Source organism: Podarcis gaigeae, assembly GCF_964106915.1.
Source record: "Podarcis gaigeae genome assembly, chromosome: 9".
Classification (NCBI taxonomy): Eukaryota; Metazoa; Chordata; class Lepidosauria; order Squamata; family Lacertidae; genus Podarcis; species Podarcis gaigeae.
The window spans coordinates 64596208-64614710 of NC_139685.1; the positions used below are offsets into that span (position 1 = coordinate 64596208).

Below are 18503 nucleotides of genomic sequence, written 5' to 3' on the forward strand. Positions count from 1 at the left end.
TGCAAAACACGGTTTCTTTGTTAGAGTCACTGCCTGGTGTGCTGTATGAAGAGATGCATTCTGCGTTGATTAGCTTTGCCATAGAGAAATCGCTCCTGTACGATACCATACAGAGACCACTGGTTTGTATAGTGCCGGTGCTGGCACAACAATCTATTCAGAGATCATACCCATCTGTTGTGCAGATTACAGCACTCAGCTGTGCATCCGTGTGCATTCAACGTACCGCCTACCTCCCACTGGTACTGACACACGGTGAAGTCTTAGCACCTACAATCCGACAGAGCATAAGACCCTTAATCTCAGGGTTGTGGGTTAGAGCTCCACACTGGGCGAAAGATTCCTTCATCACAGGGGGTTGGACTAGACCCTTGTGGTCCCTTCCAGCTCTGCAGTTCTATGATTCTATAAATAAATGTTGGATCAGAGCAACAAAGAGCTGGTTTCAAACCAGCCTGACAAGGAAGCTCAAATGCTGCCCAGGCAGCAGTGAAGTGTTGCCGAGCTACCACTGCATCCAGACCCCTGTCACTCATGCTAGCAGGGGCATAAGTAGGCATAAATCCCTGTGCGAGCCTGGAGTTGGTGCAGCAATTGGACCTGATGCTGTCAAATGATGGCAGTTGGGTTGGCTGCGGAGCTAGCACATCCTGGGCCTGCTTAGTCGCTCCCTGCCTCATTCTGGTGCTTTCTGTATGCTGCTGGTGGTGATGTGGACCTGCTGATAGTTCTTCTGCCCACTCACATGCTTGGAAAGGAGAAACTGCCCTTGTACAGTGACTCTGGTGTTACTTTGTGGTTGGAAGACACCAAAGGCCTCCACTCAATCCAAAACCACCTCACCCTGGCACAAAGAGGGTCGGGATTGCAATCGAATGGCTTAGGACCCGGAAACCTGGAGGACGTGCTCCTATCATACAACTCTGGTCATTCCTTTAGGGCAGTGGTGGTCAAACTCAGCCCTCCAGATGTTTTGGGACCACAATTCCCTGACCACTGGTTCTGTTAGCTAGGGATAATGGGAGTTGTAGTCCCAAAACATCTGGAGGGCTGAGTTTGGCCACCACAGTTTTAGGGTCAGGCTGAACATGGGACAGGGTTGTCTTCTCTGTCACCATGTCCCAACTTCGGAATGTCACCTGAGAGATCAAGTTCATGTGAAAAGTATCTAGGTGTCTTAGTTGACCACAAAATGACCACGGGCCACCAATGCAACATGGCTGCAAAAAGAAGAAGCTATTCAAGTCTTAGGCTGCATTAGCAGACAAATTCATGGAAGATCTACTTATCAACAGCTACTAGGCATGATGGCCATGCTCTGCTTCCACAGTAATGCTTCTGAATGCCAGTTGCTGGAAACTGCAGTAGGGAAGAGTGCTTTTGTGCTTGAGTCCTACTTGTGGGTTTCCCATGGGTATCTGCTGAGAGCAGGATGTTGGACTAGGTAGGCAATTAAGGCTCTTCCTGTGTCCATATCATTCAAACAGTGGACCAAACTGAAAGCGAAGAGCGCCTGTTAGGTCCAGTCACGAATGACTCTGGGGTTGCGGTGCTCATCTCGCTTTACTGGCTGAGGGAGCCAGCGTACAGCTTCCGGGTCATGTGGCCAGCATGACTAAGCTGCTTCTGGTGAACTAGAGCAGCGCATGGAAATGCCGTTTACCTTTCCACCAGAGTGATACCTATTTATCAACTTGTACTTACGAATTGCTAGGTTAGCAGGAACAGGGACCGAACAACGGGAGCTCACCCTGTTGCAAGGATTTGAACCGCCAACCTTCTGATCAGCAAGCCCTAGGCTCTGTGGTTTAGACCACAGCGCTACCTGCATCATATAAAGTACTTAGCCTTTATGTTATGCTACATTTTGTGTTTTGCGCTCTAGCTCAACTCCCATAGATCCAGAAGACCATGTTAAATGTATTTCTCCATCTCTCCAAAGATAACATTGACGAACACATCAGTCGCGATCAGACACTGGCAGAGAAATTGGCAGAAAAGTATTCCAGTTCCACTTACTACCAAGAAACCAAAGCAGAATTAGAGAGGCTGTCTTTGGGGAGCCAGAGGGAGACCTCTTTCCGAGAAATCACCTACTCCACTCCCTTCTTTCACCAGCTCAAGTGGGTCTCTAAACGCACGTTCAAAAATCTGCTAGGCAACCCGCAAGCCTCCATTGCACAGGTAATACTGGTCATTTAAAATGCTTTCTTCATTAATCTACACCCAAGTGATACAATACTTGCATTGACCTGTGCAGCTAGTGAGTTACTGCTGTGCACATGTTGATTGCACAAGAAAGAACTTTAAGCTGTTGGGGGCTTCCAGGTGGAGAGAATGGCAGAAATAACAAATGGATACCAGAATACACCAGTGCTTTTCCATAGATGCTGGAATATTTCACCCGGAGCCATGATGACCACCCACATTTTGTTTGGGGGATGGTAGTTGCATGACAATATTGGAAGATGCTCACCTAAACAATTTCTTTATTTATGAGATATGTTTCCCTCTCTCTGTAAATGATGCAACCATTAAATACTGCACTGGAATTAAAAACAGAACAAATAAAATGAAGTGGTTAAAATAACCAGCATCTAAATCAGTAAAAACCAGCAGCAAAAACAAGAGGTTCCATGACATTCACACAAGCCACTAAATCTAAAATTCCTAGGGAAATGGGTATGTTTTGAGTTGCCGTTGAAATAACAGTAGTATGGGCACAGTGCTATTTTTCTAGAAAAAGAGGCGGCAGAATTCACCATGAACGTTTCCCTTGTTCTCTTATAATGGCAATGGGGCCTACCTGAGAGGTGCCAGAATTGAGTTCTGGCGGAAAAAAGCCCTGAGTAGGTGTCATCTATGCCTCTGGGGGAAGAGCATGCCAAAGTCTGGGGGGCAAACACAGAGAAGGCCCTATCTTGTTTTACCTTTGTCTGTGTTGTTTTGAATAACCAGAAGTCTCTCTCTTAAGTTTCTTGTTTTCTGTCTCCTTCCACCTTGCCACAAGGTTTTCTGTTCATAGACTTTAGAATAGTAATTAATTAATTGATAAATGGTAGCTATCCTGGTCTCCAGCTCCTTATTGGGAAGCGGCGCCCATTTCACTGAGGAGACGTGCGTATTGGGCCAAAAATACATACTGTGTCCTATGATTGGCTCCTACACAGAGGGCACGGAAAGAGGGCGTTGGTGAAAGCAGGGGATACGAGGATGCCTTAGGGCAGCCTTTCTCAACCTGTGGGTCCCCAGATGTTGTTGAACTACAACTCCCATCACCCTTAGCTAGCAAGGCCAGAGCTCAGAGATGATGGGAGTTGTAGTCCAACAACATCTGGAAACCCACAGGTTGAGAACCGCTGCCTTAGGGGAAGAGGAGACTGGCTCCGAGGGTGAGGATCACCTGGAAGAGGCTTGCTGGGGGAAAGTGACAGGGAGAGCGAAGACTGCCGGAGTTGGGGGGGACCTTGCAGAAAGCAGCAGCAGGGACTCGGTGGAATGAATATGGGACCGGTGGAAGAATTGATCAAAGCAAGAAAGGAGCCCAAATGCCCCTCTCTCCACCACTACTGTCACCTCAGCCCGTAGGCAGGCAAGGAGGGAAGAAGGAGGGCATTGTTCGGCTGCGTGCACATAGCAGCTTGAAGAGAATGACAGCTAAACACAGGTGGGGAACGCCTGAGGGAATGCCGGGGAGAGTTACAGCTGAATCTAGGTGGAGAACGCCTGAGGAAATGTTCACAGCTGTGTCTGGCCCAGGCTAAGATGGGGCTGGAAGCAAAGACCATGTGATCTCTGCACCTGCAGTTGATTCAGCTGACTGTAGCTCTCGCCCATCACTCCACCCTGGAAGGGTGCTCTGAAGAGAAAGCATCCCTCAGGCTGAAAAAAAAGTTCCCCACTTGGTTTTAACCACATAGACCCGACCTTTGAAACTGGTACAATGAATTGACATGCTTTACTGCCACTTCTTTTTTCCCTTCATTGTTTATACAGTGGTACCTCGGGTTACATATGCTTCAGGTTACATACGCTTCAGGTTACAAACTCCGCTAACCCAGAAATAGTGCTTCAGGTTAAGAACTTTGCTTCAGGATAAGAACAGAAATCGTGCTCCGGCAGCACAGCAGCAGCAGAAGGCCCCATTAGCTAAAGTGGTGCTTCAGGTTAAGAACAGTTTCAGGTTAAGAACGGACCTCCGTAACGAATTAAGTACTTAACCCGAGGTACCACTGTATAAAGCTATGCATAAAAAAGAAGAAAATAAAAAGGTTCCTTGCTCCTGGTCAAAAAAGTGGCTGAGGCGGGTTATGATTTGAAGTGGTGAACAAGGAAATGTTGCTTATCCCAAATCAGCTGTAGGCCTGTATTTCCCCCAGCTGCATTTATTCTGAGCCCCAACAAATATGCATCTGGGTGTCCTGAAAGAGGAAGATTATCTTGGGGAGGGGAGCGCAGGGGAGAAGAGGAAGGCCACAAGAAGGCTTAAGTTTCTCCCACCTTTGCACTTCAGATGTTCAGCAAACCTATTTGGCCCTTAGACGCTGGGGCTCTATAAAACATCTAATTAGATCCATTTGATTCCTTCTTAAACTTTTGCTGCCCACAAGCCAAAAATCTCCTCAGAATCCTAGAATTACGGCCTTTGATTCCATGTGTATGTTGATATTATGGAGATCTCTCTTAATTGCTTTGTAAAAGCTTGACCTTGTGACAAGAATAATGCCCTTTTAGAGCTTTTTAATCTTCCAGGGTTAACGGTCCTGACTCCCCAGCCCCTACAATCGTTTTGATCTCCATAACCTCATTAGGAATGGATTTGAAATGCGGTCTCCAAATGCCCTACAGTTCTTTTTTAATCTTCTCAATTGGGCCTTGCTATGATCCTTGTTTTCTACTATAATTGGCTTAGTGCTTGGATTATCCCTGACATTTGGTCCTTTCGGCAGGTTCTTAACATCACGGTACCATGTATGGAGGGCCCTCTGTTGCGTTTTGAGGGCTGCTCTTGCCAAACTGCCTGATACCATCACATTGGCCATGGTTTTAATCATTCATACTTAATTCTTGATATGCAGTCTTAACCATTCTGGCAGTACCAGCCCAAAACGTTCTGAGTCCTACCCACGATGGCCAACACTTTAAAGCATCCTTCGTCAATATGGTGCACCTCCAACCTCCCATCAGCCTCAGCCAGCATGACCAATGGCCAGGAATGATGGGAGTTGTAGTCCAACAACCTCAGGGTGGCAGGTTAGAGAAGCCTTCATGGAGTCATTCAAACATTAATCCTTGCCTTCAGCTGTCCCCACCACCCCTGGTGTAGCCTTGCGTGCTCCAAGTACATTAGTATAACAGTAGATACTTCATTAGCTAAAAAGAGAAAAAATGTTTACCATATATCACACTTTCTGAACCTATTTGGGCTGCCTTGAATCAACACCCTTCTTCAAAGTTTGCCACTGCCAGTTATGATACTTATTTTATCATTAATATTATTTTATTAATGATATCAATAATATTATTTTATTTCAAATGTAGATCATGCTAAGAAACCGAATAATAAAAACACACTGGGGCTGCAATTCTATGTCCCAGGCTTGGGAGGAAGCCCCTTTGCATTCCAGGAACTTACCTCTGAGTAGATATGAATAGAATTCTATTGAACTGTTAAAAAAAAAAAGGATACCAAAAAAATACAACTGTGCACCCACAAAATAAATAGCAGCAGATGAGACCTCAGTGAAACAGCCATAATCCGAAAAATAAAAGTCAATTGCAAAATATAAACAGCCTGAGCTGATTTCAAATGTCTCCTTAAAGAAAAAGGCACGTGTCTGGTATGCCGTTTCTCAGGCTACAGCAGGTTTAACCTGCTAAATTCCAAAGTTCTATACGAAACCATGATAACTTAATATGGTGCTTGCGATGGTTTTTAGCTGCTGGAGGGTGTTTCGTTGCTAACGACAAGTCCAATTTTCAGAAGGAATTTGTATTTGTCTTTAATTTTGTAGTTGACAGCTAGTGATTTTTGCACTCGACTGTATGTGATATAATACTGCTGTATATTTGGTTTATGTTTCAGATCTGTGTTACCGTTTTCCTGGCAGCAGTCGTAGGTGCCATATTCTTTGGGGTAACGAACGATACCACTGGTTTGCAGAACAGGTGAGCAATCCAGGGGCTGTGCATAGCTGTCAACCGTCCCTTATTTGGTGGGAAACTCCCTTATCCTAGCGCAGTGTTCCGCTGCTGTCCCTTATTGATGATGTCCCTTAAATTTCCCAAGTTTCAAAGGAAGCAGCTCCTCTCCCTCCCTCCCTGCCGGCCAGGGAGGAGGGAGGCTCCAACTATGTTGCTTGGCTGCCCGCCCACCCCCCTCCGGCCTCCGCTCATCAGCCCCTGGGAGCCCCTCCCTGCCGGGACAGAGGAGCCTTGAGAGGAGAGCGAGGGCAACCATAGAGAAAGCAGTTCAGAGAGAGGAGGAGCGGCGGAGGCACGGGCAGGTGTTCCAAGGGCTAACCATAGAGGGGGAAAGCGGAGGAAGGACCACAAGTGCTTCTCCCATAGATTTGTAGTGGTAGACTAGCATAGATGGTCTGATCTGCGGGTTTACTTCGGGCACTATTCCCCCCCCCTCTCTTCCTCCCGCCCCGCCTGATGGAACTGAGAGCAGCAGATGGAGCACAAGAGATACAGATACAGAACTGCAGCAGCATCTTCGTAGCTTGGACTTTGTTTTGCGCGAAAAGTGGTTGCTGCTTGTAGTTATTTAATTGCAGTGTTTCATCAGCTGGTGTCTTGAGCAGCAACCTCTGGAAACGAAGGGCTAAAAACCGGCGCTGCTCTCTCAAATTATCTGGTCCCTTTGAGCTTTGAATTTCAGCTGGTTGACTAAAATCCCTTATTTTGGCTGCTGGTCCCTTATTTTCGAGGCTGCTGCTCCCTTATTTTCAAATCTCTAAGTTGACAGCTATGGGGCTGTGTGAGGAGAAAATGGCGGCAGTTTTTGATTCTAGAGAAATCTTCAGACTTCTTAAGAACATAAGATCAGGCTGGATCAGGCCAATGGCCCATCTCATACCAGCATCACAGTTTGCCTGTGGGAAACCAGCAAGCAGGATCTGAGCCCAAGAGCCCATTCTCCCCTCCTGTGGTTTCCTGCAACTATAAACATTCATAAGCATTGTTGCCTCCCATTTTGAAGCTTGAAATTTAGCTCTTGTCAATTGAAAAACACAGCCTGTAAAACAAATACTAGCTTCTGCTTGGACTTTATACATCTCTTTTATTCTTTGACTGGATAGGACTGCTAACCAGTCAGTATCTTAGCACTCTGTCTTGTAAAAGCAGGCGATGGCAGCTCCTCCTTTAAATTTCTGACTTCCACCAGATGTCAAAGAGAAAAACAACTACCAGATTTTTAGAAGACATCTGAATGCAGCCCTGTTTAGGGAAGCTTTTAATGTTTAATAGGTTATTGTATTTTAATATTCCGTTGGAAGCTGCCCAGAGTGGCTGGAGAAACCCAGCCAGATCTGTGGGGTATAAATTTATTATTATTATTTGCAGGGTACTGGCCCCTCCCATTCTGGCTCAACTCACCTCCCAAGGGGCCAGTATCTTTAACATAAATTGGCAGCTGCCCAAGGGCATACACTGTAAATGCCTGTTTTCTACCAGAAATGGAGGTTATAGCTCTTTTCCCAGTGGGTGAGGCAGTGGTGAAGATGAGAACATGGGATCGTCCAAGGATGAGCTTGCTAAAAAAAGTGGGTTTTGGGGAGGAAAGAGGATCCTTTTTGTGAATATCAAATATTTTTTCAAAGGCTTTATGGTGACAATCTGTATTTCCTCCCCATAGAATTGGTGCTATGTTCTTTATGACCACCAACCAGTGTTTCAGCAGCATTTCCGCTATTGAACTTTTCGTTGTGGAGAAGAAGATATTTATGTAAGTAGAACACTGCTGAACAGGCAACACTGTATTATTATTATTATTATTATTATTATTATTATTATTATTATTTTACCTTATTTATTTATTTGTTTGTTTTATTTATTTATTTCAAGAATCATCTTTCTTACCCGCCCTTCACCATAAGGTCCCAGGGCAGGTTGCAATTTAAAAATGCAATACGAGTTCAAAACATATTAAGTCACAGGAATAGGGTGGGTCCTAATATAAAAGGCCAGGAGACAGAAACTACATAATAAAGGTCCCAGACACACCTCTGTGAAGAGGTAATTTTACAGTATAGGGAGGGTTTTTTAATGTTTGATGTCTTATTATGTTTTTATATCTGTTGGAAGTGACAGTGGCTGGGGCAACCCAGCCTGGTGGGTGGGGTACAAATAATAAAATTATTATTACAGCATAGGGTCCACCCTCTTCCAGGCTGCTCCCCCCCAAAAAAAATTCTGAGGGAGGTGAAATACCAAGAGTTATACCTTATGCTGATCTTAACACCCAAGAAGTTCTAAAGGGAAGGAGACAGTCTTACAGTCTAACCCAAACTACAATTTCCAGCCTCCCCTGAGAAGAAGTAACCGTTTTACATCTCTGGTCTGCATGAACCCAATGTATATTTTTATTGTAATTTTTTAAAAAAACAATTTAATCCCTAGCATAACATTTTCTTAAAAGACTGATAAATAAGCCTGAACAGACGTACATTTTTGGGGCGACGATTTTATTATGGCAACATCAAAGTTTCGCCAAACTGCATACAATGTATCTCGGTTGTTTATTGTGTGAAATTATTTGAGTACTTTAAAACTTTACCTGGTAATATTGTACTGTTTATATTCATAGACATGAGTACATCAGTGGATATTACAGAATTTCTGCATATTTCTTCTCAAAGCTAATGGCTGATTTAATACCCATGAGGACTTTACCAAGCATTATCTTCACCAGCATTGTTTATTTCATGTTAGGTAAGTATGTTGTCCTTGAAGCTATACAACAGAGCTTGCCAAGTGCATCCTGCATCAAAATTTTGTCGTGTGTAAATGCTCCTGTTCAGCTTTCCAGCCCATCAACCCTACACACTAGGATATTCCATCCCTCCGTCACCAGGGCTTTTTTTCAGCTGGAACTCGCCAGAACTCGCAGCTCTCAGGTGGGCGCTACTGCCATTATAAGAGAACAAGGGAGGAGTTCATGGTGAGTTCTGGCACCTCTTTTTCAAGAAAAATAGCACTCTCTGGCACCCAAATCAGATAGGCATCATTTCATGACCGCTGCCATGCTTTGTCCTCATTGAAGTGTTTTGGAGCTTTGTCTTGAATTTAGTCCTTTTTGTTTCTCCCACTCCCCTACTTTTTCCATACTTCTGCAAACCTGAGATGTACAAGGGCAGAGTGGGATGGCGGTTTCACCCAGCGGTTTATCGCTGGGTGAAACTGCGGCTGCTCTGCTTCCAGTGCCCGTCTGCAGCTTGTTGCTCCCTCGGTGCGCTAGGTGCTGGTTGTAAAGGGATTCTGGAGACAGCAGTTTCATCTGCAATATACCGCTGAGTGAAGCTGTCATCGCAGTCTGCCCCTTATATCAGTCCAGGGCGATATATCACCCAGGCTTGTTCCAAAGGCCAAGTAATGTCTGAATGGGCCATTGGCAAGTCACCCTCTTTCAGTTTTACACCTAAAACTAAAATAATATGAGCAACCTCATATTATTCGTTGTAAACTGCACAAGGAGTAGAAAGCATTTCGCCCATGCAGATGTTATTAAATATAAGGATGCAACATCATGAAAATAAAGTGTATGCAAAGTCTATGATGCGTAATAAATTAGTAACATGGTACAATATTTGACTGTATATTCTTTGTCAAACAACACACTTTTTCTTTTCGATCTCTAAGGTCTAAAGCCAACAGCAGAGGCCTTCTTTATCATGATGTTTACTCTGATGATGGTATCTTACACAGCGACTTCTATGGCGCTAGCAATTGCCGCAGGACAGAGTGTCGTGGCTGTAGCAAATCTACTCATGACCATCGCCTTTGTTTTTATGATTGTGAGTATCCTTAAATGGTTGATAGGAAGTTGCTGGCATTGCAGCAGCTAGGAAACTGAATCAGGTGGGTGCCCCCCTTTTTTTTAATAACTAAAACTTTATTGCTGGAATCACTTTTTATTGAGTTTTATGAACAAGGACCACAGGAATAGTAGACAATACAAATAAATAGACCAAGTTTTCTCATGTCATTTGTCTATCACAAAATTAGCATAATAAATTTGCAGTACGATCTATAACATAGGGTTCATTATTAGTGGTCAACGTGTAAGTTCTTGGTTTCTGAATTGGTTTAAACAAAAACAATGGGGAAACAGGACAGAACAGAGTTAACAGATAACATTCAACATCACATAACTAAACGCCCTTGTGGTTGTGCTTAGATTAAGTATGAGAAATGGTCATGTTACCTATGAAACAATATAAAGTATTGGTAAATTGATGGACGTGGGAAGGGGTTTCAAAGTGAAGCTAATACTTTATGTTTAAATTTAGATCAATCAGATTGAACCAAATGCTGTTGGGGGCTGGGATGGTTCGTTTTCTGGAATACAGTGGTACCTCGGTTTAAGAACAGTCCTGTTTACGAACGATTCGGTTTACGAACTCTGCAAAACCGGAAGTAGCGCGAACTTTACCTCGGTCCAAGAACAGAACCCGAGGCCTCATTAGGGAAAGCGCGCCTCAGTTTAAGAACAGTTTCAGTTTAAGAACGGACTTCCAGAACGGATTAAGTTCGTAAACCGAGGTACCACTGTACTGGCATATGTTATGAAATTAAACCACACTCGAGTAAAGCCATCTTTCTTGATCTGTCCGTGTGTCAACTGCAGTTTATTTGTTAAATCTTTCAAGAAGGGCTGATTCCCAAACAGTTTTGTACCAACTGTGCAAGGTCCTTCCATTGTCTGGTTATGTTGCATCTCACTCCTTGTAACAAAACGGCTTATTAATTCTTTATTATGTAAATCCAGATTGTTGACTACAAAGCATCATCGGATTGAATTTTTAATTATGGTTTTGTCTGCAGATTTTCTCTGGGTTGCTGGTAAATCTCACCAGTATACTGCCTTGGCTTGCCTGGCTCCAATACTTCAGTATACCTCGATATGGAATGACAGTAAGTGCTCCATGCGAAGAATCATTCCCCCCCCCCCCAAAAGTAACTATTCTACCTATAATGGTGAAAGACAAACCAATCAGCTCAAGCCCTTGAAAATTCTGCCCCATAATTACACGCATATATATTTGTTGCTTTTTGAGTTTTACAGGCTTTGCCCTCAATCCAGCTAAAGTGAGTTGTGACTACGGTTACAGCCGTAAAAATACTTGCTAGAGAGTCTACCCACTGAATGTAGGTCATACTCCTGAATAATCATGCACAGAATTGTGTTGTAAGATCCACTGAAAGCAAAAGGACATATCACTTTCAACGTAATCCTGAAGCTGTCTGCAATGCCTCAGTTAATGGGCTGCTCCTAAAGTCGACCTGGGCTGAAGCACTTCATGGATTGCTAGAACATTTGCATACTAAGTCATTTAGAATCATAGAATCAAAAGAGTTGAAAGGGACCACAAGGGTCATCTATTCCAACCCTCTGCAATGCAAGAATATTTTGCCCAATGTGGGGTTTGAACCCTGAGATTAAGAGCCCCATGAGCTACTGATTCAGCTGTTCCAGCTGTAGTAGTCTGGGCTGAAGAATAGCTTCCTTTATACTCACCACCACAAAAAAGTCTACAGTCTGGGAGCCACCAATTTCAAATAAACCTTACCCCCATTATATGGTTGTAAATAATAATAAACATGCAAATATATATAACACTTACTCCAAATGCTCAGAGCATTTCACATACAACCTTTGTGTTCCTTACAACAATATTACTCCCATATTGCAAACGGAAGAGAGAATGTTGAATGATAATGGCTTGTCTGATATCACCCAACAAATGTCATAGCTGAAGTGAGGACTAAATCAGCAAAACAAACTCTCAGCTCATTTTCTATCCTAATCTAGCTAGAAAAGAATAGTTTGCACACTACAACATTTTTTACATGAAACTCCACTGCAACAGTTCTCTTGCTGTTACTATGCCTTTATATCATTTTTTCTTCTTACTTTCAAAGGCACTGCAGGTTAATGAACTTGCTGATCTCAATTTCTGCAATGTAAGCATGAATGAAAATTGGAGCAATTCTAACTGTACAGATCTCAGCAAATTACAGATGTAAGTAAAATATATTTTCATTCCAACTAGATCTAACCCAATTAGCCGGAGGCACCTACAAACCCCCACAAGAGTGCTGTTCACATTAATATGACGACTGCATTCAGACATACTGAATCATAGTTTACTGCAATGTGAATGGACCTAGGTGAGCCTTGGGTTTGTTTTGCTTCCCTGTCCCCGCAAAAAATGGTCACTGTTTTGGATGCCTCCCAGAGGAAGAAAGGCATTAGAAAGAAATTGCTATGTTACTGTTTTGACACTACACTATTTATTAAAGCAGTGGTACTATGAATGGTTTTAGCCTAATCCCTTTAAATGAGGAATTCTGGAAACCCCTGAGCCAAATCAGGTCAGAGGGACATTTCACTATACTGTATACATCTTGTTTCATTAAGTACATACAAAAAACAGCTGTCTTAATTGCAAGTTAATTCATAACCATGAAACCAGGACCATGCTTACTGCCCACTCATAGGCATATGGAAAATCCATGCATAGTCTGAACGCTTTTCTTTTCTGTGCTGAATTTAATCTCGGTCATGCTGGATGGCCCGATGGAACATAGGAAGTTGATTTATACCTGGGGGGTGGGTGGGGCTGTTGTGGTCTCACCACCACTGCCCAAGCAGATCCCTTCCCCCAAATGACCCTACTAATTTTGCAGTAATGTCAAAAAAGAAGTTAAAATTATACATCACTGGGGTTAGGTGGAGAAGTTTTTAAATCTGCCAAACCCAGTACAGTGGTTCTTCGGGTTACATACGCTTCAGGTTACATACGCTTCAGATTACAGACTCCACTAACCCAGAAATATTACCTCAGGTTAAGAACTTTGCTTCAGGATGAGAACAGAAATCGTGCTCCAGCAGCATGGCAGCAGCGGGAGGCACCATTAGCTGAAGTGGTGCTTCAGGTTAAGAACAGTTTCAGGTTAAGAACGGACCTCCGGAACGAATTAAGTAGTTAATCCGAGGTACCACTGTACCCTGATGGGAAGGCAAATTGCCTGTTCCTTGGTCATCAGACTGATCAGCCGTGGAGTGCAGAGGGGTCAGTATCCCTCCTCTTCAGCTGACCAGATGAGGATGGAGGTTGTGTTCTGTGTGATGTCTACCTTCATTCTTAGCCCAACCTACTGCTGCCATGTGGTCCCCAGAGTGTTGGCTAAGGATAAATGCACCCTTAGGCCAAAAAGCTTAGCTATCCTTGTTTTATAATGAATAATCCATCTAACTCAGTGCTGTCTACACTGATGGCAGTGGCTCTTCAGTTTAAGATAGGGAATCTTTTCCTGCTCCACTATAGTACATGCCCAGGACTGAAACTGGGACCTTCTAGGGTGGTGCTGTGGGTTAAACCACAGAGCCTAGGACTTGCCGATCAGAAGGTCGGCGGTTTGAATCCCCACGACGGGGTGAGCTCCTGTTGCTCGGTCCCTGCTCCTGGCAACCTAGAGGTTCGAAAGCACGTCAAAGTGCAAGTAGATAAATAGGTACCACTTTGGCGGGAAGGTAACCGGCGTTTTCGTGCGCTGGTCTGGTTCGCCAGAAGCGGCTTAGTCATGCTGGCCACATGACCCGGAAGCTCCCTCAGCCAATAAAGCGAGATGAGCGCCGCAACCCCAGAGTCGGTCATGACTGGACCTAATGGTCAGGGGCCCCTTTACCCTTTATTACCATTGGGAAAGGGCTATGTGCTCTTTCTGTGCTAAGCTGCAAAGTAGCTGGCTACTTCTGGAGGGGAGGGGGACACTTATAATACATTGCAATTCTAGGACTAATTCTCAAAACCTCTACTTGTACTTCTTTGTAGGTGCACTGGAGAACAGTATCTCAAAAGCCAAGGCATCGAACCAACTGCATGGGGCCTGTGGCAGAACCATGTTGCACTTGCTTGCATGACCGTAACTTTCCTTACGATTTCATACATGAAGCTGCATTTCATGAAAAAGTTCTCTTAAAAAGCAACAGCTTGGAAAACAGATCTATGATCCAGGCTGCCCTGGAGGTGTCATAAGTAGCAGAGCTAAAGGCATGACTATTCTCTTCTGCTGGCAGTCTTATTTCTTTCTTAGAACACATAATGGAGAAAAACATTGCCAAACGCCTGCATTTGTAGCGCACCAAAATATTCTCTTTCAATATTGCTATACTTATTCAGTGGCACTTCCAACTGCAAGCAGGAAAATGCCTGAACAGTTATTTCCAACTAACATGATCCAATCAAGACTGACCACTTGTAAGCTCTGTAAATTTCAGTGGGAGAGAGTTCATCATGTGTTTAATTCTCCAACAGAAACCAAAAGGATATAAAGTGTTTAAGTTTGGAAGGATGAATATTTATTAGAACTCAGAACAGTTTTTGAGAGGTTTGCCCTCACATTTTGAAGTGTGTAAAGGCAAACAGATTCAACTTAGGAAGAAAACTGGGTTTTTAAAATGAAGCCCTTTTCGTTCACAGGGCTTTGGAATACAACTTCTGTTACTGCTTTGATAGCACTTTTGGTGTGTTTGGAGCATGTCACACAGGTTAGCATTACACCCATGAACCTTCCCTTATGTTCGGTGCATGAATGCAAGGAGGAAAGAACAGGACTGAAGTTTCACCCCCCCGCCCCAAATCCCCTTTCTGGCCTTGTTCCCCTGGTGTCCATGCACTTGGCATGATGTTTGGAAAGGAGAGGCTGTCATGCATACTTTTGCACACAGACACAGACACACACACAGACCTTCCTTTTCAGACATTGCACAAAACATTGACTTTGGTGGAGGACTTCATGCATTTATTGAACGTGAGCTAGAGTGTCATATGAAAACCCGTTAAGCCAGTGTTATCAGATATGCAAAGCAGCATATACTAGGATCTCAACAAGGTTTGCTTCATTTTATTTTTAAGAAAAGCAGCTTTGGAAGATAGGGTGAATGTGTGTAGAGATTAAGAGGGGCAGAGAGCTGGGAGAAAGGATGTTCCTTATTTTCTTCACTGCAGGTTACGCCCCCCCCCCCCCCCTATGGCTTCTCATCCAGTGTTTGGAATCAGTTTGCCCACTTTCGTTTAAATCAGAATTCAAGCTATTATTTCATTGCATGTAGTTTGTGAAATATCTTCTTTCTCTCCCCCTCTGCCCCAAATAGGAGCTAGTCAAGGAATTAGCGTATCTCAAATTTAATTTAGAAATGCTTTTATTTAGGGCATCCTATGAATGGGAAAGTTTTGCATATGAATTGTAACTAAATAGTTGAACAATAACTGCTTATTATACACTTTATGAAAAGGATCGTGTTCCTTGAAGTGCAATCGGTTACAGATACCCAGCATTATGGTTAATGATTTTTTTTAAAAAAATGATAAATATTTCCTTTCTGTTATGTAGCCTCTTTGCCCCATTCTGAGTTTAGGTTAGGGGGCAGAACCTCATGAGCTGAGTTGGACCCTGAATGGCTTACAGCTTTATCACTTCAACTCACCCTCAATCTACTTTCAACTTTGCTGTGTGCTGATATTCTTACTGATGAGTGTGGGCCTTAGGGAACAAGGGCAGACTGTCATCTTACACTTGTACAGCATTTTGTTTCTGTAGGTACCCTGAAAATAAACAAACAAATAATATCAGATGCAGTGAATGTGTTTTGGTATCAGCCTTTTCAGATATGGCACCCACCTTTTACACATACATGCATTTGGGGACCCATTTCTTAATCTTAAACCATATATGGTGGTAGTGCTCCTGTTGCGACCCACCTTGGATCAGGCTATGTATGACCCAGTAGCTGGTCCTGACTCACCAAATGAAGACCAGTGAATGAGTGCAAACTGCTGCTCCCTAAAACAGTGATGCTGCAAGCTCTGGCCATTTCGGTGGAAGTTCAGGGCTTCCCACTCATCAAAATGAGCAAGAGTACTACCAAAAAGCACCAGGTTGGGTTTACCACATTTTAAAGTACCATTTAAAGAGCAGTCACCACCATATAAGCCTCATTGGAGGTCTTGCTGTAGTGTTGGCTTCTAGGTGCTGACTGATTTTGTCCTTGGTTTAGAATAGATAGATAGAGATCTAGATGATGTAGTAGTAGTAATAATAATAATAATAATAATAATAATAATAATAATAATAAAAATAAATAAATAAATAAATAAATAAATAAATAAATAAAAATAATTTATTATTTGTACCCTGCCCATCTGGCTGGGTTTCCCCAACCACTCTGGGCGGCTTCCAATAAAGATAAAAATACATTAAAATGTCACACGTTAAAAACTTATCTAAACAGGGCTGCTTTCAGATGTCTTCTAAATGTCAGGTACAGTCATACCTCGGGTTTAACATACTTCGTCTTGAGCGCATTCGAGTTTTGCTCCCCGGCAACCTGGAAGTAATGGAGCGCATTACTTCCGGGTTTCACCGCTTGTGCATGTGCAGACGCTCAAAATGACGCAACACGCATGCGCAGACGTGGGGAAAAGCGACGCGTGTGTGCGCAGACATATTGTTGATAATTACGTTTGCTTCTGGATGCGAATGGGGCTCTGGAACGGATCCCGTTCGTATCCAGAGGTACAACTGTAGTTGTTTATCTCTTTGACATCTGATGGGAGGGCATTCCACAGGGCAGGGGCCACTACCGAGAAGGCCCTCTGCCTGGTTCCCTGTAGCTTAACTCTCTCTTTATGTACCATGAGGGCAAACGGAACACATTTTAATTAACGCTGCAGTAACATACCTAATCCACACTGCTGGATATCATATTCTTTTGATCTTTCCACCTTCCGGATAAAATAAACAAACTCAATAAATAATAACTACAGCGGTACCTCTGGTTAAGTATAGTGGTACCTCGGGTTAAGTACTTAATTCGTTCCGGAGGTCCGTACTTAACCTGAAACTGTTCTTAACCTGAAGCACTACTTTAGCTAATGGGGCCTCCTGCTGCTGCTGTGCCGCCAGAGAACGATTTCTGTTCTCATCTTGAAGCAAAGTTCTTAACTCGAGGAACTATTTCTGGGTTAGCGGAAGCGTATGTACTGAGGTACCACTGTAATGGTGTTAATTGTGAAAAAGAACAATGCATGGTTGGGGGGGGCAGAGCTGGCACAAGCCATTTTGGCACCTGAGGCAAACCACAGAATACTCACCCCCTGCACTGGTTCCCACTTCAGGGGAGAAGAAGGAGTGAGTGAAGATCGAAAACAAGAACAAAGGAGGGAGAGCCAGTGGTGGTACAATGGTTAGAGCATTGGACTTGGACCTGGGAGACGAAGGTTCGATTCCCCACTCGGCCATGAAGCTGACCTTGGGCCAGCAACTACCTCTCAGCCTAACCTGCCTCACAGGGTTGTTGTGAGGATTAAATGAGGGGCAGGAGAACTAGGCAAGTCCACTTGGAGCTGCATGGAGAAAAATAGTGGGGCTATAAATGCAGAAAACACAGTAGTACCTCGGGTTAAGAACTTAATTTGTTCTGGAGGTCAGTTCTTAACCTGAAACTGTTCTTAACCTGAGGTACCACTTTAGCTAATGGGGCCTCCCGCTGCCGCTGTGCCACCGGAGCACAATTTCTGTTCTGATGCTGAAGCAACGTTCTTAACCCAAGGTACTATTTCTGGGTTGGCGGAGTCTGTAACCTGAAGCGTCTGTAACCCGAGGTACCACTGTATTTGCTGCTTACTTTGGAATCAGACGCTCTTTTAATTCTCCAGTGCCCAGCTGTCCAAAAGCTCCAGCTCCCCACGAGAAAACTCTCCCCTTGTTGCAAACGGCCAGTGAGTGCTCCTTCCCACAGCTTACGTGGACAATGGTTTGCGTTGCCAGCGCTTGGATTTGCACGTTCAGAGATGGACACATAAAAAAAGAATATTCATTTGTATAGCCAGAGGGGTCATTGACATATTTAAACCGTCTAGAAAGGCAAATGGTGATTACTTGGGTTCATGAACTGCAACCTGACGTACCACTGTAAAAAGATCCTGCTGACCCTGGGGATCCTGTCGCCTCACCTTGTCCCATGGGGGCGGGGGCAGCCCAAATAATGCAGAAACAGGATACCCCCCCCTCCCATTGGTGTAGCCAAGGGGGAGGGGCTGCCTCCCTATCAAGTAAATCAATTAAAAAAAAAACTTAATTGAGATTCTGCCCACCCAACCCCCAACATGAAGCCTGCCCCCCCTACATAAATCCTAGCTTAATCCCCCCCCCATCCATGACGTCTATTTTTTGTGGCCCCCCATTTTGCCGCCTCCCACGCTCGGGCC

At 43.9% G+C, this 18503-nt stretch overlaps 2 protein-coding genes across 5 annotated transcripts in view; one reads left to right on the top strand and one right to left on the bottom strand.

Annotated features, from left to right (window-relative positions):
- LOC310852699 (broad substrate specificity ATP-binding cassette transporter ABCG2-like) overlaps positions 1–14359 on the top strand; it is a 39882-nt gene extending 25523 nt beyond the window's left edge. For all 4 annotated transcript variants that reach the window (XM_083756544.1, XM_083756547.1, XM_083756545.1 and 1 more), the window contains 8 exons: positions 1943–2184; positions 6086–6168; positions 7865–7954; positions 8816–8940; positions 9868–10022; positions 11053–11142; positions 12151–12251; positions 14067–14359. In XM_083756544.1, the coding sequence (XP_083612670.1) occupies positions 1943–2184; positions 6086–6168; positions 7865–7954; positions 8816–8940; positions 9868–10022; positions 11053–11142; positions 12151–12251; positions 14067–14214 (1034 nt within the window). In that variant the 3' untranslated portion in view covers positions 14215–14359. The remainder of the gene's footprint in view (positions 1–1942; positions 2185–6085; positions 6169–7864; positions 7955–8815; positions 8941–9867; positions 10023–11052; positions 11143–12150; positions 12252–14066) is intronic.
- LOC310852653 (putative E3 ubiquitin-protein ligase HERC6) overlaps positions 1–18412 on the bottom strand; it is a 125227-nt gene extending 106815 nt beyond the window's left edge. The window contains exon 1 of the mRNA XM_083756395.1: positions 18204–18412. Within this exon, the coding sequence (XP_083612521.1) occupies positions 18204–18258 (55 nt within the window). The 5' untranslated portion in view covers positions 18259–18412. The remainder of the gene's footprint in view (positions 1–18203) is intronic.
- Positions 18413–18503: the final 91 nt, after the last annotated feature.